Genomic DNA, 14,880 nt, shown 5'->3' with positions numbered 1-14,880 from the left:
TTTTTTTAATTTTGAGCTATATAGTCGAAATTATGTGATAAAAAAAGTTGTAATTATGAGATATAAAGTCAAAATTATGAGATAAAGTAGAAATTATGAGATTAACATTTTTTAAATTTTGAGCTATATAGTCGAAATTATGTGATAAAAAAAGTTGTAATGATGAGATATAAAATTGAAATAATGAAATAAAATGTTAATTATGAGATATAAAATCAAAATTATGAGATAAAAAAGTTTTAATGATGATAAAGTCTAAATGATGAGATTAACATTTTTTCATTATGAGATATAAAATCGAAATTATGAGAGAGAAAGTCGAAATCATGAGATTAAAATGTTGTAATGGTGAGATATAAAGTTGAAATTATGAGATAAAATGTTGTAATTATGAGATAAAAAAAAGTTGTAATGACAATAGTCTAAATGATGAGATTAACATTTTTTAATTATGAGCTATATAGTCTAAATTATGTGATAAAAAAAGTTTTAATTATGAGATACAAAGTCGAAATTATGAGATAAAAAAGTTGTAATGATGAGATATAAAGTCAAAATTATGAGATAAAGTCGAAATTATGAGATTAACATTTTTTAATTATGAGCTATATCGTCGAAATTATGTGATTAAACAGTTGTAATTATAAGATATAAAATCGAAATTATGAGATAGAAAATCGAAATTATGAGATTAAAATGTTGTAATGATGAGATATAAAGTTGAAATTATGAAATAAAATGTTAATTATGAGATATAAAATCCAAATTATGAGATAAAAAAGTTGTAATGATGATAAAGTCAAAATCATGAGATTAAAATGTTTCAATTATGAGCTATAAAATCGAAATTATGTGATAAAAAAAGTTGTAATGATGAGATATAAAGTCGAAATTATGAGATAAAGTAGAAATTATGAGATTAACATTTTTTAAATTTTGAGCTATATAGTCGAAATTATGTGATAAAAAAAAGTTGTAATGATGAGATATAAAATTGAAATAATGAAATAAAATGTTAATTATGAGATATAAAATCAAAATTATGAGATAAAAAAGTTTTAATGATGATAAAGTCTAAATGATGAGATTAACATTTTTTCATTATGAGATATAAAATCGAAATTATGAGAGAGAAAGTCGAAATCATGAGATTAAAATTTTGTAATGGTGAGATATAAAGTTGAAATTATGAGATAAAATGTTGTAATTATGAGATAAAAAAAAGTTGTAATGACAATAGTCTAAATGATGAGATTAACATTTTTTAATTATGAGCTATATAGTCTAAATTATGTGATAAAAAAAGTTTTAATTATGAGATACAAAGTCGAAATTTTGAGATAAAAAAGTTGTAATGATGAGATATAAAGTCAAAATTATGAGATAAAGTCGAAATTATGAGATTAACATTTTTTAATTATGAGCTATATCGTCGAAATTATGTGATTAAACAGTTGTAATTATAAGATATAAAATCGAAATTATGAGATAGAAAATCGAAATTATGAGATTAAAATGTTGTAATGATGAGATATAAAGTTGAAATTATGAAATAAAATGTTAATTATGAGATATAAAATCCAAATTATGAGATAAAAAAGTTGTGATGATGATAAAGTCAAAATCATGAGATTAAAATGTTTCAATTATGAGCTATATAGTCGAAATTATGTGATAAAAAAAATTGTAATTATGGGACATAAAGTCGAAATTATGAGATAAAAAAGATGTAATTCTGAAATAGGAAAATTGACATAAGGGGATAAAAGTCAATTTTATGAGGAAATATGAGACAAAAGTCAAACATTTGCCAATGTTGAAATTATGAGATTTAAAATATTTAAATAAATATTTTAAAAATCAGAAATGATAAATGACGTAGAAATGATGAGATACAAAAGTTACTATGAAATAAAAATGATAATGCAATATGAAAGTGTAAACTATGAGACAAAAAAGTCATAAAGTTGAAATGAGAAGATCAAAAGACAAAATCATGAGATAAAAAGTCATTAGAATTTGAGTGGAAATGATGAGACGAGAAAATCCAAAAGATGAGATAAAAGTCAAAATGATGAGAAATCCAACATGGAGTGAAAAGAGAAAGTCAAAATGAAGAAATTGTAGATGAAAGAGGAAATGTCACCTGGACAAGTTTTTGGATTTTTTCCCCCAAAGGGACTGTGTTTAGACCAATGTGGTCTGAAAATGAAGCAAGACCAGAGTGCTAAAACCACCTTAGCTCACCCTTTAGAGCACTGCGGAAAGTTCTTCTTCTCAGCTTTCTTTGTTTCACACTTTTCACTATTTTTTTTTACACATTCCTGACTTCACCTGAAGAAAAACTTCAACAATTACCGATACGGGCCGATTCCAGACACTGATATCGTGACACAGTTTCCCGCCCGATGGCTCTGATTGGTTGTCTCCCGTCTCAGGTGGACCTGGTCAGCACCATCGGGGAGGCGGCGGCCCTGGGCGTGGCCGGCGTGGTCTCCTGGGGCGACATGAACGTGACCGACAGCGAGGTACGACACCAACTCAGTCCCGTATCGTCGTGTTGGGGGCAAGCCCCGCCCCCTCAGGAACGCCGAGTGACAGTCTCCAAATTTACGAGGCTTTCGGAGGCACTCAGCATACCAAGAGAACCTTTTTAGGGCCAAAGGTTGGCACGAGGAACAAGCGCAGGCATGAAACCTCCACCAAAGCTACTAAACAAGCACTTACTAATCACAGGCTCCGCCCACTTCCTGTGGCGCGGCCTGGACTCTTTCCCAACAGACCTTGTGTCTCATACTTGCAACACGCTCGCACTAAACTTCCACTTCTGCTCTTCACATTTAAACATCTCAGCATATTGATTATTGATATAATAATAATGATCAATTGATTATTAATTAATTAATGAAGCAAAGTTAAGTGGGCGAAATGCTGTCAAAATAAGGAGGGTAACTAATGAAGGTCATGGTTGCTCATTTTAGGTATGGTAAGAAAACTAAATGCAAAACATAAATATATACAGTATATATAAATACATATATATATACATAGACATACATATGTATATACATACAGTATGTACACATATATATATATAGATATATACATACATATGTATATACACACACAAATATATATACACTTATATACACATACATATATATACATCTATATATGTATATATATACATACATCCATCCATCCATCCATTTTCTACCGCTTATTCCCTTTCGGGGTCGCGGGGGGCGCTGGCGCCTATCTCAGCTACAATCGGGCGGAAGGCGGGGTACACCCTGGACAAGTCGCCACCTCATCGCAGGGCCAACACCGATAGACAGACAACATTCACACTCACATTCACACACTAGGGCCAATTTAGTGTTGCCAATCAACCTATCCCCAGGTGCATGTCTTTGGAGGTGGGAGGAAGCCGGAGTACCCGGAGGGAACCCACGCATTCACGGGGAGAACATGCAAACTCCACACAGAAAGATCCCGAGCCTGGATTTGAACCCAGGACTGCAGGACCTTCGTATTGTGAGGCAGACGCACTAACCCCTCTGCCACCGTGAATACATAAATATGTATATATATGTATGTACACATATGAAAATATACATATATACACATATATATACATATGTATATACACACACACAAATATATATACACTTATATACACATACATATATATACATCTATATATGTATATATATACATAAATATGTATATATGTATATACATACAGTATATACACATATGAAAATATACATATATACACATATGTATACATATGTATATATATACACACACATATATGTATATATATACACATATATATACATGTATATACATATATACATATACACATATATGTATATATACATATATTTACACATATATGTACATATATCTATATGTATATTTATACACATATGTGTATACATATACATATTTATACATGTATATATATATATATATGTCTATATATATATATTATATATATATATATATATATATATATATATATATATATATATATATATATATATATATATATATATATATATATTATATATATATATATATCAGAGGTGGGACCAAGTCATTGTTTTGCAAGTCACAAGTAAGTCTCAAGTCTTTGACCTCGAGTCTCGAGTCAAGTCCCAAGTCAAGACAGGCAAGTCCCGAGTCAAGTCCCAAGTCAAGACAGGCAAGTCTCAAGCCAAGTCCCAAGTCCTGCATTTTGAGTTTCGAGTCATTTCAAGTCCTTTTAACCACAGACTAATACATTTACACAGATTATGTATGCTTTTAAAACGCTGTATGTATTTACAGTATAATAAAAAAAATTGTGCTGACATTGCACTTCATAATAGCACTATTAACCAGTTATTTTAAACATTTAACTCATTCCTTTTCAGAATGAACACATTTGAAAAAACAAGTGCAACTGTACTTATTTGCACAAAGGTGTTAACATTGTATTATCATGGCATATAGCATTGTAACTAGTTCCACAGCAGTTTCTATCCTGTTCTTACCTTATCTCATTGATCTCATCTCATACTGTATGTGTGTTTATGTGTGCGTACACATGAAAAACATAAATACATAAAAATAACAAGGAACAGAGGTGTACTTTTTAGAATTCACGGCCCTATGGAAAATTAACCAGCCGCCACTGATTATGATGCATTCTCATTTTAGGCAAAGTATAAGACAATACTTTCTTAACAGTATAAGTGTAATCAGGAATAAGTCTTTTAGTAACAATATTCAAATACTAATTTTGTTGGGTAAGACAGAATTTGCTGTTATTCAGAATCCAGTGAAACAGATTTGTGGTTTTAGTTCATATAAAGACTTTCAGGTGTTTATATACGTTTATGTTTAAGTTGGCAGACACTTTTATCCAAAGCAACATACATGAAAAATACATACAAAACAATCACTGTAAACATGATCATTTAAAAGAAGAATGTAATAGAAAATATTAATACAAAGTGTCAAGACAGAATAAACTCTCTGCTGTTGCAGCAACAGAAATACAGTCTATAAACTATATAGATATCTAATGTAATGATACACTGTTTATGTAGGATATATGCATGTACATATAACCTAATCATATTGTTTATTCAATTTAGAAATAGCTGACCGTTTTTTCCCCTTCTCTGGGATTATTATTCCCAGTTTTGATCTTGGACGTCTGGTCACTTATAGTATATAAGAATATTATATTATTTTTAAACAAACTATGAACACGCCAAAAAAATTGTCCTTTATCATAGTTACACGTATGACGAAAAAGCGTGTGAATATAAGTGGTATTCAGTGAGTTAATATGAATTAAATGTGCTGACAGTTCACTGCTCCTGACAAATGAATTGCCCTGAGTGGAGCGGACCACCACTCCAAGATGGCGGTCCCGCGTCATGTCAGCGGCAATAGGCAGTAGCGCTCGATGCTGCGTACCATTATAAGATGTTTAAGGTTATAACGTTAGCAGTGAGTTTACAGCCTCACTGATTTAACTACACAGCAAATAAAAGTTACGTTACTCGGCCAATAAACGTTAGCTTACATTCAAAACTTACCCTTCTTTGTGCAACTTCAAATGTCGAACGAAGTTGGAAGTTGTTGCGTCTCTGTCTGTAATCTTCGAACGAACCGCAGGCTTTGCATACGGCAATTAGTTTTTTGTTGACCAAGTCATAGTTTTTATACCCGAACAAAACCATTTTTGGCATAGCTTTTCCTCACTGGCGTGTTGTTTGAGAGCTTTTTCGTTGGTTTTCCTGCAATTTGATTGGCTGAATGCTGTGTGACGAAAATAACGTGGATGTAATTTGATTGGCTGTTGTTCTGACAGGTAGCGCACACACTGTCATCGCACGTACGCTGACAGACACAGACAGATACGGAGCGCTCCTGAATAACTTTTTAATCGTTGGGTTTTGGGGAAAGTAGCAAGTCATGTCAAGTCAAAAGGTTCAAGTCCAAGTCAAGTCACAAGTCATTGATGTTAAAGTCTAAGTCGAGTCGCAAGTCTTTTTACATTTTGTCAAGTCGAGTCTAAAGTCATCAAATTCATGACTCGAGTCTGACTCGAGTCCAAGTCATCTGACTCGAGTCCACACCTCTGATATATATACATACATATATATATATATATATACATACACTAAATATAATCATTTGATAAAGTCAAATACAAATGAAACAAGAAAAAATTATAATATGAGATAAAAATAAATCATAATTATTAGACTTTTTAAAAAATCGTAATATAAGATAAAAAATATTGAGATAAAAATTCTAAATACAGGATTAAAATTTATAATTACTCAAAAATCTTAGTTATTAGATAATTAGATTGCTGGATAAATAATCTTATTTATAAAATTAAAAAGTCGAAATTATGAGATAAAAATGAATCATTATGAGATAGAAAGTTAAGTTTATGAGATTTAGAAAAAAAAATCGAAATTTTGAGATATAAGCAATCAGAGTATAAGTGTAATTATGACATAAAAAGTTAAAAAGCTAACAAGGCAAATTCTTGAGATACAAAAATCATAATTACCAGGTAGAAAAAAACGTAATACTAAAAGGAAAAGTCGAAGTTATAAGACAAAAACAATTATAAGATTAAAAGTAAAAATAATAAATTGCGAGATGAAAAATATATTTTTAACAATAAAAAGTAATATTTATGAGATGACAGGTTTAAATTACGAGATAAAAAAATATTCATCATATTTTACATTTATGATATAAAAAGTCAATATTTTAAAATACAAAAGTTTCAATGACAAAATAAAGAGTAAAGATTAAGTCATAAAAACTTTTAACCTCATAATAATAACCATATAATAAATGTGAGTGTGAATGTTGTCTGTCTATATGTGTTGGCCCTGTGATGAGGTGGCGACTTGTCCAGGGTGTACCCCGCCTTCTGCCCGATTGTAGCTGAGATAGGCACCAGCGCCCAGCCTCGACCCCAAAGGGAATAAGCGGTAGAAAATGGATGGATGGATAGATATTTATTTATTTAGTGGGGGAAACGGTCTTCCGTAGTCACGACCACGTTTGCCTGAAAAATACAAAATAATATTTTGTGTGATGATTTTTAAACTGAAACATCAAAGAAACGAATGTTGATTTTGTGCATTCATCGTGAAAATTGTTGATTATTTTTTATTTAAACAGGCACGGTGTAAATATCAATGTTGTTTTATGTGATAGCTCCATTAGTGGAAGAAACTTACTTCTAAAATCATTATTAGCCATAACTCCTCCTCGCCAATAATCACTTCCTGTCCCTCACTTCCTGTTTCCTGCGAGTGACATCTGTGCCGTTTCCTTACGAAATATCATTTCTCCTCCGATTTGGTTTCAATCCAAATGAATCCCGACTTTAAAGGCCTACTGAAACCCACTACTACCGACCACGCAGTCAGATAGTTTAAATATCAATGATGAAATATTAACATTGCAACACATGCCAATACGGCCTTTTTAGTTTACTAAATTGTAATTTTAAATTTCCCGCGGAGTTTCCTGTTGAAAACGTCGCAGAATGATGATGCGTCTTTGTGATTTTATTGGTTGGAGGGGACATATTAGCCCAGCACCACTTACGGCTAAAAGTCTGTGTTGCTGAATCTTTTGCAATTTGTTCAACTAATAATGGAGACGTCAAAGAAGAATGCTGTTGGTGCAAAGCGGTAGATTGCAGCTGCCTTTAGCAACCGAAAGACAGCCGGTGTTTCTCCACGTCAACCAGCAAGTTTTTGGTTGGGAAAATTGTGATATTAAGTCGGCTCTTACCGGAGACTTGAGTGGATTACGCGACATCATCCTGCAGCTCAAAAAGGCAGCTGTGATCTTGGCTCCTCGGCTTCTCTCAGAGACACTGGCGTTCACCGCAGCCATCCGACATTCAGGTATGACTTTATAATCTCACTAGAATACTATTAACACAATAAGCAGATAAGGGATTTTCCAGAATTATCCTAATAAATGTGTCTAATTACATCTCTCCCGGCCAAAGGCAAAACCTAGTAACTCACTTCTAGTTGATTTTGAGAAAACAAAGGAAAACCAATCTATCTTGATGCTGTCTTACAAAGATCTACAAAGTCATCAAACGTATAGATGTTTTCTTGAGCTTTCATTTTCTTGCCGATTGAGCCATGGATTGAATCTGCTCTCATGAACGTGTGCCCTTTTCTCCAGATATTTTATCACAATCTCGGGTGGGCCCCATTCTGCGTTTGCACATTGGGCAAGAGCCGTGTACAACGTCCAGTTTTTATTTTGACCTCCACAGTTATCTGCCCAAAAGAGTATGCAAGGGGAAGAATCAAGAACAATACATTTAATGAAGGTGCTTGCAACGTCCTGGGCCAATCTTCCAAATATCCCCTCGTGCCATAATATCACATAATCAGGTTGACCGTCGGCCCCCATGACAAAGAAGCTCCGATTGGTCCCTTGAGATACTAGGTTTTTCTATTGTATCTACGCGGTTATGTGGTAGTTGCTAGGTCCTGCCATGCACGTAACAGCTTACTTACGGAACAAATTACAATATCGCATACACTAATGTAAAGCATATCACCTAGGAACTCCAAAATTATTATCAGCTCAGTTTTGACCAAAATTGAGTTACTGGGTTTTGCCTTTGGACGGCAGATCTGTAACGCTCACACTCCCGCCTTTTTTTTATATATATTTTTTTTAGTGCTTCACTCTAACTTTCCTCATCCATAAATCTTTCATCCTCGCTCAAATTAATGGGGAAATCGTCTCTGTCTCAGTCCGAATTGCTCTTACTGCTGGTGGCTCACATTATAAACAATGTGAGGATGTGAGGCGCCCTCACACCCGTGACGTCACGCGCACATCGTCTGCTACTTCCGGTACAGGCAAGGCTTTTTTATTAGCGACCAAAAGTTGAGAACTTTATCGTGGATGTTCTCTACTAAATCCTTTCAGCAAAAATATGGCAATATCGCGAAATGATCAAGTATGACACATAGAATGGACCTGCTATCCCCGTTTAAATAAGAAAATCTCATTTCAGTAGGCCTTTAAAGGGGAACATTATCACAATTTCAGAATGGTTCAAACCAATAAAAATCAGTTCCCAGTGGCTTATTTTATTTTTCGAAGTTTTTTTCAAAATTTTACCCATCCCGGAATATCCCGAAAAAAGGCTTTAAAATGCCTGATTTTCGCTATCTGCGAAGTCACCGTCCATTTCCCTGTGACGTCATCCAGTGATGCCAATACAAACAAACATGGCGGATACCACAGCAAGATATAGCGACATTAGCCCGGATTCAGACTCGGATTTCAGCGGTTTAAGCGATTCAACAGATTACGCATGTATTGAAACGGATGGTTGGAGTATGGAGGCAGATAGCAAAAACGAAATTGAAGAAGAAACTGAAGCTATTGACGCAATTCGGCCATCGTTGCGTTAGCATCGCCGGTAAAATGTGCAGACCAAACGATCGGGACTTTCGCATCTTGTGACACTGGAGCAACTTAAATCCGTCGATTAGTAAGTGTTTGTTTGGCATTAAATTTGGGTGTTAGGGAAACGCTGGATGCAAATACAGCTACAAATGTACATACAGCTAGCCTAAATAGCATGTTAGCATTGATTAGCTGGCAGTCATGCCGTGACCAAATATGTCTGATTAGCACATAAGTCAAAAATATCAACAAAACTCACCTTTGTGATTTCGTTGACTTTATCGTTGGAAATGCATCTGCAGGATATCCATACATCTCTGTGCCATGTCTGCCTTAGCATCGCCAGTAAAATGTGCAGACCAAACGATCGGGACTTTCGCATCTTGTGACACTGGAGCAATTTAAATCCGTCGATTGGTAAGTGTTTGTTTGGCATTAAATTAGGGAAAAACTGGATGCAAATACAGCAACAAATGTACATACAGCTAGCCTAAGTAGCATGTTAGCATCGATTAGTTGGCAGTCATGCCGCGACCACAAATATATCTGATTAGCACATAAGTCAATAACATCAACAAAACTCACCTTTGTGATTTTGTTGACTTTATCGTTGGAAATGCATCTGCAGGATATCCATACATTTCTGTGTCATGTCTGCCTTAGCATCGCCAGTAAAATGTGCAGACCAAACGATCGGGACTTTCGCATCTTGTGACACTGGAGCAATTTAAATCCGTCGATTGGTAAGTGTTTGTTTGGCATCAAATTAGGAAAACGCTGGGTGCAAATACAGCTACAAATGTACATACAGCTAGCCTAAATAGCATGTTAGCATTGATTAGCTGGCAGTTATGCCGCGACCAAATATGTCTGATTAGCACATAAGTCAAAAACATCAACAAAACTCACCTTTGTGATTTCGTTGACTTTATCGTTGGAAAATGCATCTGCAGGATATCCATACATCTCTGTGTCATGTCTGCCTTAACATCGCCAGTAAAATGTGCAGACCAAACGATTGGGACTTTCGCATCTTGTGACACTGGAGCAATTTAAATCCGTCGATTGGTAAGTGTTTGTTTGGCATTAAATTAGGGAAACGCTGGATGCAAATACAGCTACAAATGTACATACAGCTAGCCTAAGTAGCATGTTAGCATCGATTAGTTGGCAGTCTTGCCGTGACCACAAATATGTCTAATTAGCACATAAGTCAATAACATCAACAAAACTCACCTTTGTGATTTCGTTGACTTTATCGTTGGAAATGCATCTGCAGGATATCCATAAATCTCTGTGTCATGTCTGCCTTAGCATCGCCAGTAAAATGTGCAGACCAAACGATCGGGACTTTCGCATCTTGTGACACTGGAGCAATTTAAATCCGTCGATTGGTAAGTGTTTGTTTGGCATTAAATTAGGGAAATGCTGGATGCAAATACAGCTACAAATGTACATACAGCTAGCCTAAGTAACATGTTAGCATCGATTAGTTGGCAGTCATGCCGCGACCACAAATATGTCTGATTAGCACATAAGTCAATAACATCAACAAAACTCACCTTTGTGATTTTGTTACCTTTATCGTTGGCAATGCATCTGCTTTGAGTGTCGCAGGGTATCCATTCATCTCTGTGCCATGTCTGCCTTAGCATCGCCGGTGAAATGTGCGGACCAAACGATCGGGACTTTCGCATCTCTTGAAAGTGGAGCAACTTAAATCCGTCGATTGGTATGTGTTTGTTTGGCATTAAACGTGGGTGGAGGGAAAGGCTGGATGCAAATATAGCTACAAATGAGGCATAATGATGCAATATGCACATACAGCTAGCCTAAATAGCATGTTAGCATCGATTAGCATGCCGTGCTAATCGATGCACGTTCTACGTAAATCAACTTGAATCCGTCCCTGATCGTGTTGTTACACCCTCCGACAATACACCGACGAGGCATGATGTACCGGAAAGGTACCGGAAAACAGTCGAAAAACAGGGAAATAACAGAGCTGATTTGACTTGCTGCGTGTAATGTGTTGGAGAAAATGGCGTTGACTACCTAGGTGACGTCACGTTTTGACGTCATCGCTCCGAGAGCGAATAATAGAAAGGCGTTTAATTCGCCAAAATTCACCCATTTAGAGTTCGGAAATCGGTTAAAAAAATATATGGTCTTTTTTTGCAAAATCAAGGTATATATTGACGCTTACATAGGTCTGGTGATAATGTTCCCCTTTAATATCATACTTTTGCAAATGTTGATAAGAAGAGAAACATTCATCCTCATCGTAAAAACAAGATAGTGGAAGAAAAGAGCTGATTGGCTGACAGATGAGGGGGCGGAGCCAGCAACCAAGCACTAAAACGTGTCAACAATAAATGCTAATAGTGAATGTTTGACCTTGTTACTGACAATGCAGGACTCCTGCTTGGCGGCCTGGCGCTACCTGCACTACGTCCTCAACCCCTACATCCTCAACGTCACCACGGCGACCAGGCTGTGCGGCCAGGCGCTCTGCCAGGGCCGAGGTCGCTGTGTGAGGAAGCGTTGGGACCAGGACGTCTTCCTCCACCTGGACCCGCGCCGCTACCGCATACGCCGCTGGCGCCCCGGCGGCCCACTCAGCGTGAGCGGCGGCCTGTCAAGGGACGACGTGGCGTGGTTCGACCGCCATTTTGACTGCATGTGCTACCGCCGTGACGGCTGTCGCTCGCCCCGGACCTTCGATGACGCCCAGGAGATCTTCTTCGACGCCCGGACTCGCGCGGGGGGGTCGGCCGCGCAACCCAACCGCTTCCTGCTGGCCACCGTCATGTTTGGTGTTGTGGTGTGCGCCCCCTGGTGGCTGTGAGCTGTATCGCCACGACGGCACAGAAACAACCAGGAAGAGATCCAATATTGCTCCGATATCAGAAGGTATACAAACATTGGATGATATCGTACAGCAGGGGTCACCAACCTTTTTGAAACAAGAGCTACTTCTTGGGTACTGATTAATGCGAAGGGCTACCAGTTTGATACACACTTAAATAAATTGCCATAAATAGCCAATTTGCTCAATTTACCTTTAACTCTTTATTATTAATAATTAAAGATATTTATCTTTGTGGAAACACTGATCATCTTAATGATATATTTTTGATGACATGTTTTAAATAGGTTAAAAACCAATCTGCACTTTGTTAGAATATATAACAAATTGGAACAAGCTATATTTCTAACAAACACAAATCATTATTTCTTCTAGATTTTCCAGAACAAAAATTTGAAAAGAAATTCAAAACACTTTGAAATAAGATTTAAATTTGATTCTACAGATTTTCTAGATTTGCCAGAATATTTTTATTTTATTTTAATCATAATAAATTTGATGAATTATTTCACAAATATTCTTTGTCGAAAAAACAGAAGCTAAAATGAAGAATTACATTAAAATGTATTTATTATTCTTTACAATAATAAAAAAATTAATTTACTTGAACATTGATTTAAACTGTCAGGAAAGAAGAGGAAAGAATTGAAAAGGTAAAAAGGTATATGTGTTTAAAAAACCTTAAAATCATTTTTAAGGTTGTATTTTTCTCTAAAATTGACTTTCTGAAAGTTATAAGAAGTAAAGTAAAAAAATAAATGAATTTATTTAAACAAGTGAAGACCAAGTCTTTAAAATATTTTCTAGGATTTACAAAATCTATTTGAGTTTTGTCCCTCTCAGAATTAAAAATGTCGAGCAAAGCGAGACCAGCTTGCTAGTAAATAAATACAATTAAAAAAAAGAGGCAGCTCACTGGTATGTGCTGCTGTGATTGACGCACGCCGTCGTTTTGCGGGTTCCATGGACCCCCAAGGAAGGACATGACTTTGAGCAGGTCTGACTTGCTTTATTTTCCCACACAAGCTTGTCCGCGGTCGGGTCGCTCTTCACTGCGTCTCCCGTCTCCCTCTGCCGCTCGCTCCGCCGTCTGCTTTTCAGCAGCACGTACTTCAGTCCTCCCTCTTCTTCTCTCCGTCTCCGTATGTGTTTTTCTCGCTCTGCACCATCACCAGCCCCGTTCTCTCCTCCCTCTCCCCTTTTAAATACGTCAATCGTGTACAGGTGCGCGATCCACACACCTGATCTTGTATGTGGCGTCGCTCCCGACACGCCCCGCCTCCTCGCCGCCATCTTGGGGCAGGGTCCAGCGTGCCCTGCCTCTCTGTTGGATCGTCGGCTCCGCCTCTCCACAGCTGCTATTTGAGCTATTTTTAGAACAGGCCAGCGGGCGACTCATCTGGTCCTTACAGGCGACCTGGTGCCCGCGGGCACCGCGTTGGTGACCCCCGCTGTACAGAATGTACAATATCATATTTTACTAAGGTCATTCATAAAAAATAAACATGATCGGCTATTAGGATACAGCAGCTACAAAATTATGAGGAATCGATATTTTTAAAAAATTCTAACTCATAAGTTAAAAAGTCATAATTATGACATAAAAAGTCAAAATTATGTGATAGGAAAGTTGAGGAAAAAATCCATTTGGGTATTTTTATACAAACCCCGTTTCCATATGAGTTGGGAAATTGTGTTAGATGTAAATATAAACGGAATACAATGATTTGCAAATCATTTTCAATCCATATTCAGTTGAATATGCTACAAAGACAACATATTTGATGTTCAAACTGATAAACATTTTTTTTGTGTACAAATAATCATTAACTTTAGAATTTGATGCCAGCAACACGTGACAAAAAAGTTGGGAAAGATGGCAATAAATACTGAATGCTCATCAAACACTTATATGGAACATCCCGGAGGCGTGCAGGCTAATTGGGAACAGGTGGGTGCCATGATTGGGTATAAAAGCAGCTTCACAAACAAGGATGCGGTGAGGGTCACCAAATTGTAAGAAAATGGTCAAACAGTTCTAGAACAATACTTCTAAAGCGAATTGCAAGGAATTCTACCATCTACGGTCCTTAAAATTATCAAAAAGTTCAGAGAATCTGGAGAAATCACCGCACGTAAGCGAAGATATTACGGAATTTTGATCCCCCGGGCGGTACTGCATCAAAAACCGACATCAGTGTGTAAAGGATATCACCACATGGGCTCAGGAACCCTTCATAAAACCACTGTCGGTAACTACAGTTGGTCGCTACATCTGTAAGTGCAAGTTAAAACTCTACTATGCAAAGTGAAGAGCCATTTATCAACAACGCCCAGAAACACCGCCGGTTTCGCTGGGCCCGAGCTCATCTAAGATGGACTGATGCAAAGTGGAAAGGTGTTCTGTGGTCTGACGAGTCCACATTTCAAATTATATTCGGAAACAGAGGACGTGGTGTCCTCCAGAACAAAGAGGAAAATAACCATTCGGATTGTTATAGGTGCAAAGTTGAAAAGCC

The 14,880-nt window shown here is 36.5% G+C and overlaps 1 protein-coding gene across 1 annotated transcript in view; it reads left to right on the top strand.

Annotated features, from left to right (window-relative positions):
* The window catches only part of LOC133549179 (hyaluronidase-1-like), a 39,156-nt gene extending 24,726 nt beyond the window's left edge, over nt 1-14,430 (top strand). The window contains exons 3-4 of the mRNA XM_061894352.1: nt 2,439-2,528; nt 11,909-14,430. Of these exons, the coding sequence (XP_061750336.1) occupies nt 2,439-2,528; nt 11,909-12,340 (522 nt within the window). The 3' untranslated portion in view covers nt 12,341-14,430. The remainder of the gene's footprint in view (nt 1-2,438; nt 2,529-11,908) is intronic.
* Nucleotides 14,431-14,880: the final 450 nt, after the last annotated feature.

Source organism: Nerophis ophidion, linkage group LG03 (genome assembly GCF_033978795.1).
Source record: "Nerophis ophidion isolate RoL-2023_Sa linkage group LG03, RoL_Noph_v1.0, whole genome shotgun sequence".
Taxonomy (NCBI): domain Eukaryota; kingdom Metazoa; phylum Chordata; class Actinopteri; order Syngnathiformes; family Syngnathidae; genus Nerophis; species Nerophis ophidion.
This window is presented reverse-complemented; position numbering and strand designations above follow the sequence as displayed.